At 41.8% G+C, this 23445-nt stretch overlaps 1 protein-coding gene across 5 annotated transcripts; it reads left to right on the top strand.

Moving 5' to 3' along the window:
• LOC8070189 (putative receptor-like protein kinase At4g00960) lies at window positions 6158-22845 on the top strand. 5 transcript variants are annotated; one of them, XM_021460874.1, is made up of 8 exons: window positions 6159-6777; window positions 14776-14834; window positions 15658-15722; window positions 15959-16059; window positions 19001-19235; window positions 20934-21228; window positions 21383-21515; window positions 22312-22845. In XM_021460874.1, exons 1-8 carry the CDS (start codon window positions 6334-6336, stop codon window positions 22642-22644), a joined length of 1665 nt encoding a protein of 554 aa, XP_021316549.1. In that variant the 5' UTR covers window positions 6159-6333; the 3' UTR covers window positions 22645-22845. The 5 variants fall into 5 exon arrangements, 4 of the variants coding, with proteins under 4 accessions (XP_021316550.1, XP_021316551.1, XP_021316549.1 ...); XM_021460873.1 differs by having other exon boundaries at window positions 6160-6777; window positions 20919-21228; XR_002453036.1 differs by lacking the exons at window positions 21383-21515; window positions 22312-22845 and adding an exon at window positions 19315-19491 and having other exon boundaries at window positions 6158-6777; window positions 20919-21046.

Raw genomic sequence — 23445 nt, 5'->3', positions numbered from 1 at the left:
TTATATTTGATGATATATTGCTAAACTTAACGTCTTTTAATGAAAATATAATGGTACACATCCATTTTTCACTCACAAGAGGGTAAGTTAGAGCATCTCCACCACTTCCCTGGTAGCATCCCTCATTTCCCAAATCTGACATATTAGAAAGATTGTCTTTTTTATTGCCCTAATAATTCCCAATAGCTCTCCTTTTTTGTTTACCAACAAAAAACTTTTCATCTCCTCTCAAAAAGGGGTTACATCTCCCACAACAACATGGAGCCGATAATAACTACCACTTTGCCTACCCTACTCTCTTCCCGCATCACACCACCATGCCCGCTGTCCTCTAAGCCCACAACCATCGCCACCTTCAAAGGATTGGAGCAATGCAATAGAGCTTGCTGTTGGCAGCGAGAGTGCCGCTAAGGCACAAGGCTCTCCTCCACCAAGCATCTGAGGTCCACCTCATATACCCTGCTCTCTTCCCGCATCACACCACCATGCCCTCTGTCCTCTAAGCCCACAACCATTGCCACCTTCAAAGGTTTGGAGCAATGCAAATCCACATGTGGAGCTTGCTATTGGCAACGAGATTGGCACTAAGGCACAAGGCTCTCCTCCACCAAGCATCTAAGGTCCACCTCATATACGCTGCTTAGTCCCCATGGCGCGACGAGGTTTAGAGGTGCATGCATGACAACAACAGGTAGGTGATGTTGGGACACCATGGCTGGGAGGAGCTTACGAGCGGCAGCCATGGCAGTGATGGCTGAGAGGAGGAACTTGTGGGAGGCGGCCATGGCGGAGGGGGTGGAGAGAAGAGGCATCATGTCCGTGGCTAGGTTGTAGAGGATGTAACATGGGGTGAGGAAGAAGATGTCTGTTCGAGAGACAAAAGAAAAAGAAAAAAAATTGTAATATGATAGGTAGGTCTCATGTATTAGGAGAGATTATTGGTGATATGTTGCATATCTCCTCTAAAATAAAAAACAGACCACCAATACCACTATATTAGGGATATATTGATTAGCTACTGTAGCTGCTCTTACCAGTTATGCACTTCCATCTAAAAAATGAGTCTAGTTTCGTAGCTCAATATTGTGGGCATGAAATCCATTGAGCAATATTCTCCCAAACTCATATTGGTCGAGTAGCCAATGATGCGTAGTCACGTGACCACATATATGAGATAGAGTATATTAGTTTGAGTTGCAGTATGTGGGCCTTTGGTTCAAAAGCTACCCTTTTTAACTTTTGGCTTCTGGCTTTTGACTTATATCAACATGTAATAACCCTAGGTACAGCCATAATTTTTTAATTTCTGAAAAAATGATGAATCCTCATATTAACCTATGGGCTATCACACTGTGCTTTTGCCAATGATGCCAAGTCACAGATGACCATATACGAGATAGTAAGAGTCTATTTGTTTGAGTTGCAGCTTTTAGGCCTTTGGCTTAAAAGCTACCTTTTCTAACTTTTGGCTACTGGCTTTTAACTTTTGTAATAATCTTTTAGCTTTTCAGCACACGAAAATCCTAGAAAACTTCCCTTAGCATTTTTTATCTTTTAATTTACTTCCCCAAAACAAATTTTCAGAAACCAACTCAATAGCTGGCTTGATTGTTTTATATTCTGAACTAGCATAAACCACTAAAAAGCTAAAACAACAAGCTCGAGCATCTTCAAGAGTCACTCGCTAAATTATCATTTTGAAAGTCATTTGAATAGATATCGATCACTCTCTGTATCCACCCTTTTATAGTATCATGATATCTTGCGCGCACTCTGGAGAGCCAACATCACTTTACATCTTTGGCTAGCGAGAAAATCTAAAATAAAAGATACCTACATTTGAGACCAAATTAGCGATGTGTTAGAGCGTACTTTTTTTTTACTAAAATCATTGTTTCTATTAATTAATTAAGGATGATATAAATAGAGTCTTTGAGTTGCTCTAAGTATTTGGCCATCAATATTTCTGGTTTCTTTTTTACTGTCCAAACATCTATTATGTATGATCAGCCATATGAAGCATAGGCTTGTTAGATTGTGTATTAAATGAATTTTTATGATAATTTCAATCATTCATCTAACAAGGCATGGAATATATCAACATGTAATAATTGTGGACACAACCATAAATTATTTTTTATTTCTGAAAAACATGATGAATCCTATGGGCTATCACATTGGGCTATTGAAATGGTGATTTGGGTGGGGGGTCGGAACATGGCAAATTCAGGGGAAACAGTATAAACTTTAACATGTGTGCAAGAATTAAGGCTTATATATGGTAACTAAGTTCAAATCCTACTAATGATTAATGTATATAATATACTAGGAGAATACCCCATGCGTTGCTGCGGAAATTTTAGATAATTTAATAAAGTAGACTATTTATATTATAGTTATATGAATGAAACTATCTTAAATTAATTTTGTTGAATGGTTTGACACATCAATATGAACATAGTTAAATACATGCTAGTAGATGAAGAGATGACTATCATAATTACATGTGCTAGTTAGTTATAATTGCAAGTTTTAGTGGATTGTTGATGTGAATAGCTTGCATGTTGAAAGAAATCTCTAGTGGTATGAATGAAACTATCTTAAATTAATTTTGTTGAATGGTTTGACACATCAATATAAACATAGCTAAATACATGCTAGTAGATGAAGATATGACTATCATAATTACATGTGCTAGTTGGTGGTAATTGCAAGTTTTAGTGGATTGTTGATGTGGATAGCGTGTATGTTGAAAGAAATCTCTAGTGGGGTTTACCTTTATAAGAGTATAAGATAAGATATGACACACCATCGTAGCAAGTAAACATGCATGAAGTATATCATTAATAAAGTAAAAAAATAATCACCGTCCATTTTCTTCTCTGTGTTTACTCTCTTTGTTCTTTTACATTTTGTATTAGCTTAGTTTTAAGTCAAATGTTTCCATATTTGACCATGAATTTGAAGAAATTAATGTACTTTTCACAACATGCAAACTGTATATTATAAAAAATTTTATTACAGTGAACCTAAAAACATAAATCTTGTGTTGTTAATATGTAATTTTTTTGAAAGAAAAAATTGATGGCCAAGATAGAAATATTTTACCTAGAACAAAGCTAATGCCAAATGTAAAAAAGAATCCTCAAAATTATACTTCTTGAGCAAGCAACTGCGTACGCAGAGCTAGACACTAGTGCTAGAGCATCTCCAACAGTTTTGCATTTGGGGTTTGTATTCTTGTAATTTGTCAAAAATCATAAAATGAGGTATCCAACAATTTTGTATTTGGAGTTTGCATTTTAGGCAACTTAGCAAATGGGAGAGTAAACTTGGCATAATTGCCAAGCTGCGGACGGCTTGGCAAAAGCCCGATCGCGCCGTCTCACGGTCCCCTGCATGATCCGGACTTTTCTTCGCGCCATATATGCTCCATCGATCGCGACAGAAACCCCAGACCCTCCACACGCCGCCGTCCGCAGCCGATCGAAGTCGCGAGGGACTCCATCGCAAGCACCGGCCCTCCACGCGCCGTCGTCCGCTGCCGATCGTGACCGACTCCATCACGCAGAAAACTCCCTCCCCATGTGCCGCTGGTACAACTGGCGGCGCGGGTACCTGCACGCGAAGAAGTCGACCGCGCGCCACACAGAAAAAAATAACATCCGGGTCCACTTGGGCAAATGCCAAGTCAATTATCCAAAACCCTTGGAGATGACCTATTTTTAGACTTTAAATTTTTTTGGAAGTTTATAAACAATAACAAATGCCAAGTCAATTATACAAAACCTTAGAGCATCTCCAAAGGTTTTGGCAAATTGACTTGACATTTGTTGTTATTTACAAACTCCCCAAAAAAATGCAAAGCATAAAAAGTAGGTCATCTCCAAGGGAATTGGCATATGGACTTGACAAAGGATAAAAATAGAAGGTCTCCAGGCGCGCGCGCTTTCTTCGCGCGTGATTTTGCTCGTGCGATCGGGTTTGCAAAGTCGTCCACAGCTTGGCATTTTTGCCAAGTTTGCTCCTTCATTTGCCAAGTTGCCCAAATTGCAAACTCCAAATGCAAAACCGTTGGATACCTTTTTTGGAGCTTTTTAGCAAATTACTCAAATGCAAACCTCAAATGCAAAACCTTTGGAGATGCTCTTAGAAATGCTCGTTGGTGCGCCATCATCCAAGAGATTAGGCCCTTTTTAGCCCAAAGTGATGCCGACCAATAACATGTGATGTTCTTTAGCAAAAGAAACAAAATCTTCACAGGACAGAGGACACCTTCGAAATGCAAATGTCGGTTCCAGAAGCTGGGCTTTGACTATCTTTGTTATTAGGTCTTGAAAACACAAGAAAAGTAGTCAAGTTTTGAATTTGAACCTGGACTTCTGCACACTATATGGTTGTATTTGATATTACGGTAGGCTGAAATTGATTACCAAGCATCAGCTTTATTAAACTTTGAATGTGTCATGTTACTCTTAACTCCGAAATAAACACCAATGCAAGCTTGAAATTTTTGAAATATTTTTTGTTGTTTTAAATTTAATACGTATATATACAGGGAAGCATGAGACGGATGGGTGGGTGCTTTTTTCAGAGTCAAGTATCTTCTGCCTTTTGGTAAGTTGGGAACCGCAAGGTGCTACGATTTGGGTTACAAAAGACTTTTGCAACGTACGTTGTTTAGTGAATCTAAGGCCTTGTTTAGTTCACTTTAAAACCAAAATTTTTTCAAGATTACCTGTCACATCGAATCTTATGGCACATGTATGGAGCATCAAATATAGTCGAAACTAAATACTAATTACACAATTTGCCTGTAAATCACGAGATAAATCTTTTGATCATATTTAGTCCATAGTTGAATAATAATTACCAAATAAAAACAAAAGTGCTACAATACTCAAAACAAAAAAAATTTTAGAACTAAACAAGGCTAAAAAGATACTCATAGCTTGGAATTTCTCCTTCAAAATTTCCCTCTCTTATCAAATGAAGGTGGGGGGGGGGGGGAGATTGGGCCTTGTTGGGCCCTTGGGTGGGGAGGGAAATGGGTTCAAGAATGTACGATTTTGGGTTGAATAGCCTCATAGGATTTTTATTTTATCTTCATTTTCTCTTTTCTTTTTCCAAATTAATATACATACATGTATACTTTTCCTTCCAAAAAGAGTGGACATTTTTTACTTTTAGAGATTATATTTGACCGTTCATTTTATTTTTTTATAAATTATAAAATAAATAAATTATTTGTAAAGTATCTCTAATGATAATAAATCTTAACAAAATATATAATATTTATGAAAAATCAATAAGACGAATGATTAAATAAGTTGTCTGAAATTCTAAAACTACTTTTTTTTAAAAAATAATGATGGGAGTACACTATATATACAATTTTTTCCTAAAAAATTGGATATTCTAGAAATACCATTGAATTCAAGAGGGCAGGCAGCAAGATCGTGGCCGTCGTCGTGTTGGACAGGGAAGCATGGGTCCCTGACTCGTGCGGCCCCCCACAGCTGCTAGGTATGGTTTTTCCACACGTCTGATAGAGACTAGGGCCTTCTTTACTTCTTGAAAAACTTTGCAACATGCTACTGTAGTATTTTTATTTATATTTTATAATTATTATTCAATCATAAACTAATTAGGTTTTAAAGATTTGTTTTGTAAATTAGATGTGAACTGTAAAATTAGTTATTTTTTATCTATATGTAATGCTCTATGTATTTATCGCAAGATTTGATGTAACAGGAAATCTTAAATATTTTTCAAAAATTTTCGGAAAGTAAACAAGGCCACCTCATTTGTCTTATAAACCATATATATTCGCCAGTATTTTTAGCTTCGAGGCTCCGTTTACTTGTCTTATAAGGCCTTGTTTTGTTTCCAAATTTTTTTAAGATTTTCAGTCATATCGAATCTTGCGGCACATGCATGGTGCATTTAATATATATATGAAAACAAAAACTAATTGCACAGTTTATATGTAAATCGCGAGACGAATCTTTTAAGACTAGTTACTCTATGATTGGACAAAAATTTTTACGAACTGAATAAAACCTAAACCGGATTTATCAGACATGACTTTTACAGATAAGCGAAAAATTTGCAGTGGCTGGGGCCACGCGGAAACTATAATATGCGACGACCGCAAGTCTTCGTTTCGACCCTTCCAGGCAAAATACAAGTGCTCATTTAGGCAGCACTCGGAGGATCTCGAGTCTCAGGAAGCATCATGCTTAGCTTGCTGCTAACCGATGGAGCAGGTGTGAGCGCAGTTTGTCGATGATTCTTCTTTCTGCTGCACTGCATGCACCCTAGCTAGCTACTATGGCCGATCCGGTGGGTAGCCTCGAGAGGATCATTAAGGTGGGGCTGAGGATCAAGGCGGCGGTGGACACGGTCCGCCGCAACGCGGTGGTGTGCCAGGAGATCCGGAGGCGGGTGCTCAGGTTCAGCGCCGTGCTCTCGCAGCTGCAGCAGACGGGCGCCATGGACGACAGCCCGGCCATGGGCGTCGCCCTCTACGAGCTGGAAGAGACTCTCCAGCGCGCACTGGAGCTCGTCACGGCCTGCCAGGACCAGGACCGCCGGACCACCAGCGGCATCGTCCGCCGCCTCCTCGGGGCGAGGAACCTGGCGAGGCAGCTGCGCGCGGTGAAGGACGATATCCTCAACAAGGTCATGCTCGCGTCCTTCGCCATCAACGCTCACACCACCATCTTGCTGCTAACCATGCAGACCGGTGGTTATCTTCTGCCTCGGCTTCGACAGGTACCATTGCAAAGGCTCCCCTGCTTTGCTCAAGCTCTGTTTTTTTCTTTTTCTTTTTAGATAGATAGATCTACTCGATCCACAGAGTCCTTAGTAACTCAGGGTTGTCAAATTCACGAGGCCTTTTAGTTCTATGCCTTAATTAGGCCTTGTTTAGTTCACCTTGCGCACGGCACATGCATGATGACTTAAATATAGACTAAAACAAAAACTAAATTACACAGTTTGCCTGTAAATCGCGAGACGAATCTTTTGACTCTAGTAATAGTAAGTACATGATTGAACAATATTTACCACAAACAAATAAAAGTGCTATAGTAGCGAAATCCAAAAAAAAAAAAATTCACATCTAAAACAAAGGCCTTAGTTCCATACACTACACTGGGGCTGCTCTCTTATTGTTCTGTCGCTCAAATCGGTGGAACTATGGGGGCATGTGCCATGAGAAGCATAGAGTACCGAACAGATCACAAGGCAGGAGCCGTAGTGGGATTGGGTGGCTCACCGTGAGATTTGAATGGGACTCGCCGGAGTATGATGAGTGTCGGCAAACGCCGAGAGAGCTGTCTTAGGTAGGGGAGTGAGTTTGTGAGGAGAGAAAATTTTCATGTGAAGTAGAGAGTTCCATAGGCACCTTACGAGTTGCTGAGGGGATGATTGAGGGTCTTCATAGAGTAGGGGCTTGAGTTGGAGTCTCTTGGATTTTCTTTTCTTTCTATGACACCAAAATGTAGAGTAAGAGTTGTGTTTAGAATCCTTGTTGAAAATGCTCGTATAGGAGACTATTTCTACCTAGGACAATCGGCTGCTGCTCCAGCCCCAGCCCCCTTCCATGAACCATTTTTTGATCTATATTGTCTCCATTAACTAAGAGCAACTCTACTAGGAGTCCTCAAATCAAGGCCTCTACTATTAATTTGAAGGCTCACCTAATCTTAAAGGTTTGTTTTATTTGTATGTACTTCAACATGAACTCTCAAATCAGGCCAGATCTATATAGGACCTACCTATCATTATCATATCCACCTTCATCATTCCAATTGGCTGAGCTATTGGGGCAGGGGAGAAGAGGGGAGGAGCACTGAGGCACGGGGTGGGCCACAGGTAAGGGAGCCATGTCAGGGACAAGTGCCTCAATGAGAGGTGAGAAGCCACATTGAATGGACCTCTCTGGGATGGTCATTGGTGAGCTGAGGATACGACATACACCAATGAGGGGAGTCATGCTAGGCCGAGGGGTTTCTCTAGAGGAGCTGAGCTGAAGTGAGGGGGAAGGAATAGGACGGTGGCACAAAGAGAGAGTTGGGATGAAAAAAGACAAGAGAATGAGTTGGTACATAGGAAATTTTCTTAAAAAAGTAGGGAGCTCCCTGACCACCTTGGGCTAAGGGAGGAGATTTGGAAGGGGGGCTCTATAAAGTAAGGGCTTGAGTTAGGGTCTTGCTGGATTAAGATATTGTGCTTTGGCTCTAAAAACTAGAGTGGGGACCATGTTTAGGATCTCTATTTGAGTGTTGGAACTACTACTGCAGATGACCCTCTCCCCACAACTAAGCTGCCGAAACTTTCTTGGGTGGGTTTTGGACTTTTGGTAGCCCTCAGCCCCACAACATATCGAACCAGCCTAGGCCAGTTTGGAAATTGACCTAGGCAAATTTTTCTAGACTTTGTCCAATTTAATCTAAATTTGTCCTATTTGATTCAAATTTGGTCCTTTCACTCATATTTAATTCCTTGGCAAATTTTGTTTTAGGACATTGATCAAAGGTTTGGCTAGTCCGTACCTCAACACAAAAATTTACTAGGTACCATTATAAAATTATGATCATTTACTGTAGGACAACACAACAACTATTTTATTAATTTGATACAAGAAGAGGGGAGGTTAGTAAAATGTCATTTGTCCAAATCTTTATCTTCTTCCTCCCGATGCTAGCAAACTGGTCATACGTGGACAGGGGCCACCATAATAGCCTGTATTTGAGAAAACTACTAAAATAATCGCTGCAGTGTCCACTATTATAGAAAATTTTTCCGAGGCGGACATTTTAGATTAACCAAGGCAGAAAACAAAAATGTCAGTAAATGAAGGTATTTTCGAAGGTGTTTTGCTTCCTATCTCGGTTAATCAAATAAAAAACAAAAAATAAAATCCATGGACAGGCCCAGCGAGCCCATCCACGTCGTCTTCGCCACCGCTGCTGCTGCCATCGCTCGTTGTCTAGCCACCACACGGAGGCAGCCCATCGGATCTGCCTGAGGCCGGCCACCACCAGGGTCACCAGATCCACCAAGGGAGAGGGAGGGAGGAGGAAGCTTGCTGGATCTTCACTTGAGGGTTTGTTTTATTTGCATCTACATCAACATGAGCCCTCAAATCAGGCCAAATCCATTTCAGTAGAAACTGGTATATAGGACCTACCTATCATTATCATATCCACCAACGTCGTTCCAATTGGCTGAGCTGTTGGAGCAGGGGAGAGGAGGGGAGGAGCACTGAGGCACGAGGAGAGCCACATGTAAGGGAGCCATGTCGGGGATAAGTGCCTCAATGAGAGGTGAGGAGCCACATTGAATGGATCTCTCTAGGATGGTCATCGGCAAGCTGAGGATAGGACAAACACCAATGAGGGGAGTGTCATGCTGGGCCGAGGGGTTTCTCTAGAGGAGCCGAGTTGGGGGGGGAAGGAATAGGACGATGGCACATGAGAGAGTTGGGATAAAAAAAAATACACGAGAATGTGTTGGTGCACAGGATTTCTTTTTAAAAAGTAGGGAGCTCCCTGAGCACCATTGGAAGATGGGGCTAAGAGCATCTCCAGTAGTCCTCCAATCCCATCTATCATCTCATAAAACTATCATATTGGGGGAGACAACTTACTTTTTCTTCTCCAGTAGTGCCCCAATAATCCTTCCTTTTTTTGGTGGCCACTAATATCTTATTCATCTCCCCTCAAATGAAGGGGAGTTGTAGCTCCCCCAATAACTTGGGCTCCACAATTACTGTCACTTTTTCCACCTCTCTCCTTAGTGCCCACACCGGAGCTCACCGTGCGCCATGGTTGCAAGGACAGACACTTCGTGGCTCTAGCTCGCCATGGCTACAAGGACTGACACTCCATAGCTCCAGCTCGTCGTGCCCATCATGCCGTGCACTATGGCTCCAGCTCGCCATGGCCGGAGATCTATTGCGCCGATGGAGACCTCGTGTGCTGGAGCCCTAGGTGACCTCGGCGGAGCAGAGCTAGGAGAGTACGTAGGAGACCTGGCCCGAGAGACCTCGCCACCAGCATGCAGCAGAGCTCGATGGACCTCGCTGCGGACAGGGCCGGAGGAGGAGCTGCACAGAGGTGCTAGGAGGAGGAGCTGCATGAAGGCAGTGGGGAGGTGGAGCTACGCGGTGGGGGAGATGGAACTGCATGGTGGCCTTCAAGTTGCGTGGTTGAAAGGTCCTAATATAACTAGAGGGGGGTGAATAGCCTATTTAAACTTTCTACAAACTCACTAGAGCAAGAGGTTAGTAAATAACAAAGTGAAGCTTTTTGTTCTAGCTCTAAAGGGATGTTTGCAAGCCACCTATCCAACAATTCTAGTTGCTATGATCATTATGCACACAAGCTCTAGGTCTCTACAAGTTACACTAGTGAGCTTAACTACACAAGGCAAGACTATCAACTAAACTAGTTACACTACTTTGCGGTAAGTAAAAGGAGAGGAAGAGATATTTATACCGCCGTGTAGGGGATGAACCAATCACCAATATATCAATAAACAAGCACCGGGAGAATGTCAATCAATCACAATTGAAACACCGATTTTTCTCCTGAGGTTTACGTGCTTGCCGGCACGCTACGTCCCCGTTGTGTCGACCAACACTTGGTGGTTCGACGGCTAAGAGGTATAGCACAAACCTCATCCTCACTAGAACACCGCAAGAACCTACCCACAAGTGAGGTAGTTCAATGGCACGAGCAATCCACTAGAGTTACCTTTCGGCTTTCCACCGGGGAAGGTACAATACCCCTCACAATCTCCGGGAGATGGCCACGAACAATAACCAACTCGTGCCAATGCTCCTCCGCCGTCTAGGTGGCGGCAACCACCAAGAGTAATAAGAAAACCACAGCTAGAACGATCCCCAGGTGCCACTAGATGCAATCACTCAAGGAAATGCACTTGGAATCACTCCCAATCTCACAAAGATGTTTAATCTATGAAGAAGATGAGTGGGAGGTGTTTGCTTAGGCTCACAAGGATGTCAAGTATGCTAGAATGCCAAGAGAGTGAACCCCAAACCGGCCAACACATATTTATAAGCCCCTCAAACAAATAGAGCTGTTGGCTCTTTCACTGGGCTAAAATCGGGGTCACCGGACTCGCTGCAGGTGAGGCACCGGACGCTGGAACAGAGCGTCCGGTGCTCCAGAAACAGCCATATGTCAGCTCTTTGAATCTCACGCGTCAAACTCTAACGGTCACCTGCAAACCACCGGACGCACTCAAGTTGGCTCCGAACGCGTCTGGTGCACACCTGTCTTATACCCAGAGAGGTCTGCAAACGCGCGGGGTCACCGGACCCACACACCGGACGCGCTCCTGAGCGTAGAGCACTGCAAAATGCGCAAACACGGGACGCGCACCACCGGACGCACCCTGAGCGTCCGGTGCTCTCAGTCAGAGACTCCCGCAGAAGTCAGGCAGCACCGGACGCGCCAACAGGGTTTGACCTGCGTCCGGTGCCTAACCCTAACAGCCTTGAAGCAGATAGCACACCGGACGTGCAGGCACTGCGTCCGGTGCCTCCGGGCCAGCGTCCGGTGAGACTCCCGTGACTTCTCCAAATTTCCCACCGGCGCAATAGAAAATATGAACTTCATTTTCTTAAAAAGTGCCGAATCCTGCCTCGCAAGATCGGCGGGAGGGAGAGAGGAACCCATCCTCTCTCTACCCTTCAAACTCCACCTCCTTCTCAAAGTGTCCCAACACCACAATGTGTAAACCAACAAGTGCACGTGTGTTAGCATTTTCACAATCATTTTCTTCAAAGGAGTTAAGTTAGCTCACTAGGTTCTAAATACATGCACATGAACAATGACACGTAGTGGCACTTGATAACTGCTTTAGCCAAAGAATTTCCATCTTTATAGTACGGCTATCTATCCTAAATGTGATCACACCCTCTATGATGTCTTGATCACTAAAGCCAAAACCCTAAGCAATACTTTCCCTTGAACTCCATAGGGTTTTGTTTTTCTCCTTCTTCTTTTCCAAGTTGAGCACTTGATCATCTTGTGGTCATCACCATCATCACCATGATCATCTCTTGCTCCATCACTTGGCATGTACCAACCTCATTAAGTCTACACACACTTAGTATAGAGGTTAGTACTAGAGTTTCATCAATTATCCAAAACCAAACTAGGGCTTTCAGTGGTGGGGAGTGGAGGCGACGCTGCATGGCGGCAATGTCGTTCCTATGCGATGCTGGAGAAGACGAACCGAGGGAAGAGAAAAAAGAAACAAATAAATTGTTACTGACAGATGGGTCCCACATATTGGGAGTATTATTGGTGATCTTATTGAGGGAGTTGTATTGAGGAACTGCTGGAAATACTCTAAGGGAGGAGATTTGGAAGGGGGGCTCCATAAAGTAAGGACTTGAGTTAGGGTCTTGTTTCCCTAAGATATTGTGCTTTGGTTCTAAAACTAGAGTAGGGACCATGTTTAGGATCCCTATTTGAGTGCTAGAACTGCTGCTGCAAATGACCCTCTCCCCGCAACTAAGCTGCCGAAATCTGCTTGGGTGGGTTTTGGTAGCCCTCGGCCCCACGACATACTGAACCAGCCTAGGCCAGTTTGGAAACTGACCTAGGCAAATTTGTCTAGACTTTGCCCAATTTGATCCAAATCTGTCCCATTTGATTCAAATTTGGTCCTTTCACACTCATATTTAATTCCTTGACAAATTTTGTTCTAGGACACTGATCAAAGGTGGAATTGGCTAGTCCATGCCGCCAACACCAAAATTTACTAGGTACCATTATAAAATTGTGATCATTTACTGTTGGACATACAACAACTATTTTATTAATTTGATAAAAGAAGAGGGAAAGTTAGTGAAATGTCATTTGTCTAAGTCTTTATCTTCTTCCCCCAATGCTAGCTGACCGGTCACACGTAGACAAGGGCCACCATAATAGCTTGTATTGAGATAACTACTAGTTGCAGCGTCCACAAGTATAGAAACTTTTTCCGAGGCAGACATTTTGGATTAAACCGAGGCGAGAAACAAAAATGTCGGTAAATGAAGGTATTTTCCAAGGCATTTTGCTTCCCATCTTGGTTAATCGAATAAAATACAAAAAAGATAAAATCCATGGATAGGCCCGGCGAGCCCATCTATGGACCCGCCAAGCCCATCCACGTCGTCGTCACCGTCGCCGCTGCTGCCATCGCTCGTTGGCTAGCCACCAGAGGGAGCCAGCCATCGGATCCGCTCGAGGCCGGCCACCACCATGGTCACCAGATCCACCGAGGGAGAGGGAGGGCGGAGGGAGCTCGCTGGATCTGCATGGGGGAGGAGCAACTGCTGCCAGATCTGCTGCGTTGTTGATGACGATGCGCGCAGTGGGTGGCGTGGAGGTGGTGGCACCGGATCTGCTACTGAAGAAGAAGCAGCAGTTGCTGCTGCACAGATCCGCGTGCCCATGACCCACGTGAGCCCACCCTTCGCTGTTGGGGCCTCCATGTGCGTAGGGAGAGGGAGAGCGCTATTGTGCTGGGAGATGGAGGAGAGTGCCACCACGCCGGAGAGGGTGGGCTCGAGAAGAGGTGCACCGCCTGTGCGCCACGTGCGGAGAGGAGGGGGAGACCATGGGGAGAAGGAGGGGCACCGCATGCGCGCCGCTAGCTCCGGAGAAGAGTGGGGCGATCACGCGTAGTGGAGAAGGTGACCGCGTGGGAGGGGGGCCATTCGCGAGTCGTGGACAGACCGGGGCGCTCGCAATGGAGACGGGGAGGGACGGAGACAAATGACTAGAGAGTGAGAAACCCTAAGTGCTACTTATATATGGAGATAGTTGTGTGCTGATATGGGCTCGTGGGCTGGGCCTGATGTACCAAGGCGGTTATTTTACAGTGCCCACCTCAGTTAATGATTTATCGATGCAGTTATTTTATAATGTCCGCCTCAGTAATATGTATTAACCGCGGCAGACATTTTTATGGTGCCTGTCTCGGTTAATCAATTTTGTGAGCTCGGTTAGTAAAAAATGACTGCCTCGGTTAATGCCAGGCGGTTGAAAATCATGTCTGTCTCGGAGGGTGTTTTCAAAGGGTTCGGTAAATCTTTTTTGTAGTAGTGGTCATAAACCAAATGATCATGATTTTATAGGACCTAGGAAATTTTGGTGTTGGTTGTGTAGATTGACCAATTCCACCTTTGTTCAGTGTCCCATAAGAAAATTTGCCTAATTCATTACACCATTTTTGGCCATCGACAAGACGCTACAAATTATAGTTATGATGAAACTGTCCACACCACTAGGTTCTAAAATTCTAGGGTACATGTAAAAACTGGTAGAAAAATATGAAACTTCTTGTAGTGGTTCTACCATTGCCATCAGTATCTTCTACGTGTGCCTACCTCCCGAGCAAACCCTACCACCTTTTGCTATTGTACCTGATCCAACCTTTCCGCTGCTGGCATTCCCTCTTGCTTGAGGCAGTGGGACTTCTGCGAGCCCGGAACCCTAACAACCAGCCCCAAATCCTAACATTGCCATTGGTGGATGAGGAGTAGGGGGGAAGAGAATAGGGTTAACGTAAAAACTATGTAAATCAACATTGTTAAGTGGAAATACATAGCTAATAACTTGTGGTGAATCTAGTCATCTAGGGATGCACACGATTTCATTTGTTACATAGCTCTAAAAAAACTGACTTACAGTCTAAACTTCACCGTGATACCATAAGCATATTATATATTTTCCATTTCAGGATACAGGAATGGTGGAGATATCACATTCACATAGCAGGCATTCAACTAATGATGCTAGGTCAGATGTTTACCGTGCAAGTATATATATATATACCTCTATTTGTTGGCACTATATATGATCCAAGAAACCGAAGTAAAGCATATGGGTATGTTAATATTGGAGTTATCACTACTACCAAATACTAAAATGCTAACACTTTACTACAAAAATAATGCTGTTAGGAGAATCCAAAAATGGCTAGTGATTTTCAGAAACCATCTGTCCATATATGAAAACAATACAAAAAAAACTGATATAGGAAAGAGAGCAATTTTCTTATATTCTATACTTCCCCTCATGTGTAGATTCTGGTAGGTCGGAAACATTGAATAGTGTATATTTATTTAATATATAAGGTTATACTCCTCCTGTTTCCTAAAGGATGTTGTTTTGAGGTTGTCTTAAGTCAAACATTTTAAACTTTGACTACAAATAATTTTTTTTAGGTTAAGTTTGAAAATATGAAAGTGATTCATCTCAAAATATAGTTTCATAAAAATATATAGACTATATTTTATAATTAATTTATAGCAAAAAGTAATGGCCAAAGTTGTTTTTTGGAGACTGTATCGCTGTCCGAAACAACATCCTTTAGAAAACCGAAAGGAGTAATCATATTCAAATGAATGTGTACATGCAGCGGCTCTATCAAAATTTAAGCTAATGAGATTGCAATTTTCTATTGAGCTAACCGCATAATTTGAACAATATATATAACTCGGATGAGGGTGTACACATTATCTTCCGATAATTCCAAATGGATGTAGAAGTTAACGAAACTATTGGCAAGCAGCTTCCAAAATCTGTGTTACCTTTTGCCACATAAAAATGGCAATTGCAGATCTGCACTGGACGTTGAGCAAAGCAATGTACCTGGAGGAAGCGAGCAGACTACTTCTGTTATAGGTAAGATATGATCTATGCACAGTAAAATTAGTAACTTAAAGGATGTATGGGCCTTATATATGCTCCTTTTGCCCTCATTTAGATATGCAAGTGTCCATATAGGGCCACTGGTATCTATTGGATATTTGTTATATATGTTTACACTTTGCTTCATAAAAAAAGAAACCTACCCTCCTTGCACTGTTGAATAGTCTAAATTCTAACCAACCTTGGCGCTATGTATGTTGGTTCCTCAGCATCCTTAAGAAAGTTTATGCCATCTGAAGTATGGGTTGCAACAAATGGATACTCAACCAGCAACATCATTGGCCGAGGTGGATCTTGCACAGTCTACAAGGTACTCCATATACTTGTTATTCTAATTTTTTCTTGAGTTGTTTAGATGATTATTTCCAATAATCACCTTTAGACAATAACACTACATAATTAGATGCTACTCTAAGCAAGAGATCCTTATCTATAAGTAACCATAACACTAATGGGCCACACTGCCGAAACCAACCCATTAGAGCCAACATGGACAGATCTTGAAAACTGTATGTGATAAATTAATCTGTGAACAACAAGCAACTAGCACTAATCCCATGTCTAGAACCATATTTAATGAGAGCTCTAATACCGCAATTAGTTTTTTCACACACACACGCGCGCGCGCATGCACGCACACACACATAGACCATTGCTTGGTATTTGATCTATCTCCTATTGCTTCAATACTCCCTCATTTTAAAGATTTATTTTACATTATCATACAACTTTTGTACCATTAAAAATATAGTGTAAAAAGTATTAGAAAAATTATACTTCCAAAGATTTCTCATAGTAAGTGAAATGTTTCTTTTTCACATTGATTGCCAAGGAGACAACATTGTATATGAGGTTGTGCAACACCGCCACTGACATCCCTCAAAGCCAAAATAATCCAAGAAACAAAATGGCTAGTTATGTGTTATATTAGGGTTAAATCATTGTCTTCCCTAAGCGCACTCTAATGAGGATTATGTTATTTCCATGTTTAGCCAACTAGCCCTTCTAATACTAAGTAATTTTTATATATGACATTACACAATTAGCCTAAGCTAATCTAGAAGGTAACTATCACACTAGACCAGTACAAGCAGAAGCATAAACATGGTAAGTAAATAGGATGAGTTAGAAGGGCAAAGTCATAAGACAAGCATTTATTCATGTTAATGCAACCTCTAGTACATGTTGGACCTCGACAAAGGATATGCTCGTAGTGCTCGTAGTCACCAAGCCTTACTCTTGTCGTAGTGTTGGACAAGCCAAAGGCTTACCATGTGTTGCCTGACTCTCTTGGTCACGAAGTCCATCTTCACTATGGAGCTTCTGAACTAATTAAGAAAGGGGTCTCCTCGTCTCCTGCACACCAATTCTCTATCTCTCCATGCCATGTTCAAAGTGTCACAGACATTTCCATATAATCACCAAGAACATAAGTGCTCTAGCACCACCAAGGTTACAAGGTCACTAAGCCCAATAGTCAAGCTATCAAGCTAGAAGGCCTAGATCTCACAAAGATGAAGACTAAGTGCTATGCTATGCCTTGGATGTGATCAATGTGATTTCGGAGGATGGATGAAGTGTAGAGTTACCTGCCTTAGATTCTTGCAGCCTCAAGGTAGTCCAATACAATTGAAATGGCCAGCATTCTGAAACACAAACTAGGTGCAGTCAACATTCCCTAGTTTTGTGTGCTACTACTAGTAGGGCCCACAATTAGTGCCTGCAATACTAAATGTCAAATGTGTGGTGCCTCTAGGATATAATTCTTGGGGCCAACCCATAAGTGGCCCATGGCTTAAGTTGCGATTGCATCCCTAGGCTGATAAGGGGATAAAGTGACCCACCAAAGTTTGAATAGGATAAAGAGTGTTGGGCTTGGCCATAACACTAGAGGATGGTGGCACTTGGTCAATTTTCTAGCCATAATTACCTTTGAGAGTAATTTTTGGGTAGCAAAGTCAATGCATAGGTCTAATCGACACAAGGGTAGTGGAGTCACCAATCCATAATGGCAATGCATGTGCCATGATAGGAGCCCAAGCATATTGAGTGGAAGAGGTGCTTGGTATGAAGCTAAGGTTGAGTGTTTTGTTGTAGATAACGATGTGGTGCAACTACGGAGGTTAGGTAGTGCTCAACTCGTAATGGAAGAGATCGGCTATGAGTTGTGCAGGGTGGCCACATTGAATTGGTTGAGTAGATAATGCACCCACCATGCACTAGACAAAATGCCATGGACTTCGAAGCTTACATTTGTAGTGGATAGGATTTGGATACTAAAGGCTTGCAGAGGTGAGAAGAGGACTTCCCCTTTTTTAGGATGTCCGAGTTTGCTTTATGGCTGGCCAGCATTGCCCACAAAGGCATCACATAAGCCTTGGATTTCATATGCCTAGGGTCTAGCTTCATGCCTGGGCAGACTTGCTCTGCTCAAGGCCCAAAGAAATTAAACACCCCTCTGCACTAGTATGGAGAGGCAATGTGGCACTAATGTATACCACATAAACGCAACATGATGGTACACCATTTTCATTCATTCAGCCATTCATCCTATTTTAGTTAGCAATTTAGCTCACTTACATGAATAATGGCTAAACAACTAGTCGACTACATTCTATTTAGCATTTTGGAAAACAATTGTGGCGCTATGTCGGATAAAATCACAATTGAAACTACTTAGGGTGGTAAAAAAAGATGACTTTGAACATTTGGTTTTCTAATCCATTAAGGAATATCATACTTTGGGTACACTGGTATAGTCAAATAGGCTTAGAAGGATTTTTCCCAAAAGAAAAAGGTCAGGGAGAGAGAGAGAGAGGATAGAGTGTTAGACCGGACTACAACCCAAGGCTTGGTTGTTCTGCCATTCCAATTTTTTGTTTTTCGGCATTTCTAGATTTTAGAGAGACACCAAGAATAGAGAAGTTCATAAAATGCACGTGGTGACATTTGCAAAATAGTTGGAAGTTCAGTTTTGATTTTGAAAAGGGTTTGAGCTATTATAACCTACGAGCTACAAAATTTATTTTAACTTTTAAACATTTAATTGTAGAGATTTTTGTATAATAAAAAAGGATATTAATTGTAGGAACCAATAGTAAATCACTTGGATGGAAGTTCATTAAAATGGGTGCCATAGATGCAAGGTTGTACTCAGCTTGTATTTGGTTGTATAGTAAGATTTTATGTTTTATCAGTATATACATAAGTGTTTCATTATTGTTTTTACTAACACGAATAACACTTTTCAGGGCGTACTGGATGATGGGAACATGATTGCTGTTAAGATTTTTCATGATACTTCCTTGGAATGTGCAAACAAGTGTTATAGTCTATATGTTCTTGCTTCAAAGCTTCAGCACGAAAATATAGCAAAAGTTTTGGGATACACAAAAGGCAGAGTTGGTCAAAATAGTGAACAAAAATACATTTTGATCGAAGAATACATTCCAAAGGGAACCTTGCGCAAATTTATTTATGAACAAGGTATGTTATCAATGAAATAGCTTAATAGAAATCATATCATCATTATTAAGATGTACTTACACAATGTTTTCCGGGTAAGCTGCAACAGCCTACGGCAAAGCCCCCATCTCTGAGGCCCTTCATCAACCCCACCCATTATATTTGATACCTGTCTCTTCCTAATCTAATGACCTCACAATGGTGAGAAGGAACAGGGACCTGCCCTCTGTTCAAATAATTTATATTTGGTTGGTGACTTCTTCTACGTGGCAACCAAGTAGGGCTTCAACTTTCCATTTTCCTGTTTGATGATTGGATTAGCTCCAAGCCTTGATGAGGTCTTTGGAAAGCTAGTAATACTTTTATTGTTTGCATATCTGTTTGAAAGCGGGGGAGGGAGTTTTTGTCGTCCCTTGGTGAGGGTTTGGTTTCCAAGTCATCTTGTTGGTCCCTTGGGGGCAATGGGGGCGAAGGGGGGGGGGGGGGGGGGGTCAGGCTTCATGTTTGACTGTTTCTAGGATGCTGCCACTGGATTTTATTCTTCTCCAAACATGTTTTTGATTTGGTTCTGAGGTGCTGGATCTTGCAACCATTCTTATATTTCGAGTTTCTCAAAGAAAAATGTTCAGTGCATTAGTGGAGTGAACACTAGTACTTACTGCAATAGAAGATGTTGTGTCCCCTAGATAGGAAGCAAAATCAACAGGACAATTTGAAATATATATAGATTAATGCGGATGCAAAGATTAATGATCAAGAAAATTATATAAAAAGAAATGAATTTGATTTTCTGAATTAATACATCAATCAATCTTCAGGTAACAGAGAAGCATTTAAACATATCAGTAATCATTCCACATTTGTTGTGCTATCATGTCTATCAGATTATTGACTTGATCATTGCCAGTTGAACAGAACTGAAATCATTATTCAGATGAAATATAGCATATGATGGATGATGTCATTCAAGTAGGGGCTCACAGAATAAACATTTTGCGTCAAGCTGCAGAAAGAAAAGTAATCTATATCTATATATATATGTATCATCAGTAGTTAAGCACTAGTGCTGATGATTGAGTGACTGATGCTTGACGTAACATTTTTTTAATGGCTTGATCACCATTGAGTATCTGGTGCTTGATGTAACACTGTACTATGGCCTAGTTTGTTTGTGCTTACAATCAGATTATCATTGAAAACCCGAGAATCCCACCAAATGCTTTGATTATTTCTTATTTTTCTTAAAGCTGTTTTAGAAGTTTGAACTAGCACAATCAAGAATTGAAAACAATCCTCACTGTGATGTGCGCTCACGTTAGATAAGGATTTCTTCCATGCCTATTGACTTTCTGAGGTGATTCCTGGGCTGGGGTGAGGGGTTCAATGGACTGGGTAAGAACCCTGGGTGGGCTTAGCTGAACTCAAAAATTGTCATGGGCCAGAATGAAATCCGCCCTGGGGTTTAGCACCATGGACCCTTGGATTTGATTCAATGTGCAACTGCAACTTTCAGCTCCTGTCAAGCAACTTAGGAGGTTGTAGATGAGAGAGGACAAATCAAGAACTTGGATGCAATTCTATGTAATTTGCACATATCTTGCTGTGCTCATGATGTAGGGTCTGTTCTACTCAGAGTTTGTAATACAATGCCATTTCATTTGTCTGTAAAAAAGGACTTCTCTCCTCATTCATGTTGTTCTATAGATTTGAATTATGCAGGACCCCAGCTGCTTTATCATTGGTTCTCTCTAATGTGGATAATTAAGGGGATAGCTCAGGGCATACATTACCTACATGAGCAACACGTTGTCCATTTGGATCTGAAACCAGACAACATCATCTTGGATTCAGAGATGAATCCTGTGATCACTGATTTTGATCTATCTAAAGTGTTGAATGATACCAACATTCTACGAAAAATGCACCAAAGCCATACAAGGCCCGAAGCGTATTCGAGGTGTACCCACCAAGATGATACAGAAACCATTGACAACAACAAGATAGCAGGCACATTGTAAGGGTTCTTCCACATAAATATTTCTGTTTGTGTGAATACATTTCATGCATATTCTTTTGGTCCATTCTTTTTCCTTATCATATTCTATATGTCTATTATGTTCTCTTATTTATCTTTCTTGATGTCTTTCGTTTTTTACTTAACCATTCAGTCCATACATAGCTCCAGAGCATACAACAGATGGTATTATTTCAAAGAAGAGTGATGTGTATGCTTTTGGCATCATCCTCCTGGAGGCTATCAGTGGTATCCGCAGACGTAGTGAATTTCCTTTGCATCGATGGGTAAATATTGACTGTCACTGTAATTTGGATGATAAGCTATTACTTGCAAAAAAAAAGGATCAGTCACTGTTTCTTAGTGAGCCCTCCAAAGATAGAATGAAGTCTTATGTAAGAGCAACTCTAAGAGCTTGGCTAAAATTAGTAGCCAAATAATCCCAAATTCTATTGTTTAGCTATTTTGTAAACTAAAAAACTTCTTAAAAAAGAAGTCCATAACAGTCTTGCTATTTTACAAAATCAGATATCCAGTTATAAAATCAGATAGCCAGTATCAGTGGTTGGCTATATATAGCCACCAAAAATTAAAGGATAGCCAACTTTATATTTTACAAACCAGATAATACATCTATTAGAGCATACTTTTTGCTACGTAAATTCTAAAATAGCCTCCACAACAAGAATAACCAAGCTCTTGGAGTTGGAGTTGCTCTAAGAACATAGACAGTGGTTACCTTATATAGATCTTGCATATTGACATATAAAGTTTTGAAAGGCATGGTGGAGAGAGAGATGATGAGTATAGAGAAAGGAGTTGTCGTTGTCTCGGAAATATCAATCCGTAATTTAACATAAGGACTACACGTTGCATTAGATGTTGTCATGCTACTCATAACATCCATTTTCTCTACGTATTGATTAAGAGCATACAAAATTACTAAGAAGAGAACTAAAAAGGCACCCTATTATAAAGGTTATTTGTTAAGTCACCTAAGAAATACATGGTAATGCATAACAAATTAAGGAGCCTCTAAGACATTAAAATGTTATGAATGTGTTTATTTCACATGCATGTCAGGGTTGGACGGCTTGGGAATCTCGACGAATAGACGAGGAGTTTGATCGGGTAGTGTTTAAGGAGCCCCGGCTAATGGAAATTAGAAGGCACGTGCAGGTGGGGCTTCTGTGTGCTCAGCAAGATCGGACTGATCGACCCACCATGGCGGATGTTCTTCAGATGCTCAGTGGCAAAAAACAGCTGCCGACCCCAAAGAAGCCAACCTACACTGGATCCTACGACAAATGGATTCCTCCTGGCAACCATTCTGCAACGCACACCAACTTGCATGGAGAATGGGTTATTCCTGACAGTCCTTCTGCCTGGTCAGAAGGATCATTGAGCCCCCGGTGAGGCATCGGTTTGTCCCAATATGGCTTAGCTATCTTGTAATGATACCCCTTTGTTGTCATCTATCTCATCATTCATCTGTAATTTTTTGTCCATACATATGGTGTATTAACTTCAGCAAAAACCTTGTTGGGCCCAACCACAGCACCGGGAGATTAGTTTTTTTTAACAGCTATACCATCAATATACTTCAAACGAGAATCACAGATGAATTTTACATGCTCTCTGGCGCCGATGACACGTTGGCGACGGGATGGAGAAGACGGCGGCAGCACAGCACAGTGGGAAAAAGAGGAGATGAATTGTGTGTTCTGAGCACGATGTCTTGTCCCAATTTATACATGCGTCGCAGCTAAGAAAAGTAATTAGCCGCACAATCAAAACACCAAGGTGATTGACCTATCGTTAGTCGACTAGAGCAATTAGTGCAGTCACCATTAATGCGAGAATAGTTGTAGGCCAGCACAAATTTCTCCATGCATGCAAAACTATCGAATAGCAAAAGGAAGATCAAAGCAAGAAATCCCTAGACCATTCACGCAGATATTGCGCGTCCACGCCCATCATCATGGCCTGGTGAGGCGAGTGAGCGCATGTATCTCTTCATTTTCCTCTCCCCAATAACTTCAACTAGATGGAGACAGATGCACGACCCCTCTCGAACTCTCTAGCCGCTACTGTTTGGGAGAGGCAAAAAGGAGAGTGCCGGTCTCCGCCGGTGAGGCCGGCGGTCTTCCTTGCCTCTGTCGGCCTTCGGGCCTTCTGGAGGTGGTAGAGACTGCTGTGCCCTCGCTGGTTGAGGGG

This window comes from Sorghum bicolor, chromosome 5 (assembly GCF_000003195.3).
Source record: "Sorghum bicolor cultivar BTx623 chromosome 5, Sorghum_bicolor_NCBIv3, whole genome shotgun sequence".
Lineage (NCBI taxonomy): Eukaryota > Viridiplantae > Streptophyta > Magnoliopsida > Poales > Poaceae > Sorghum > Sorghum bicolor.
Note: the sequence above shows the minus strand (reverse complement) of the source record. Positions and strands in the feature narration are given on the sequence as shown.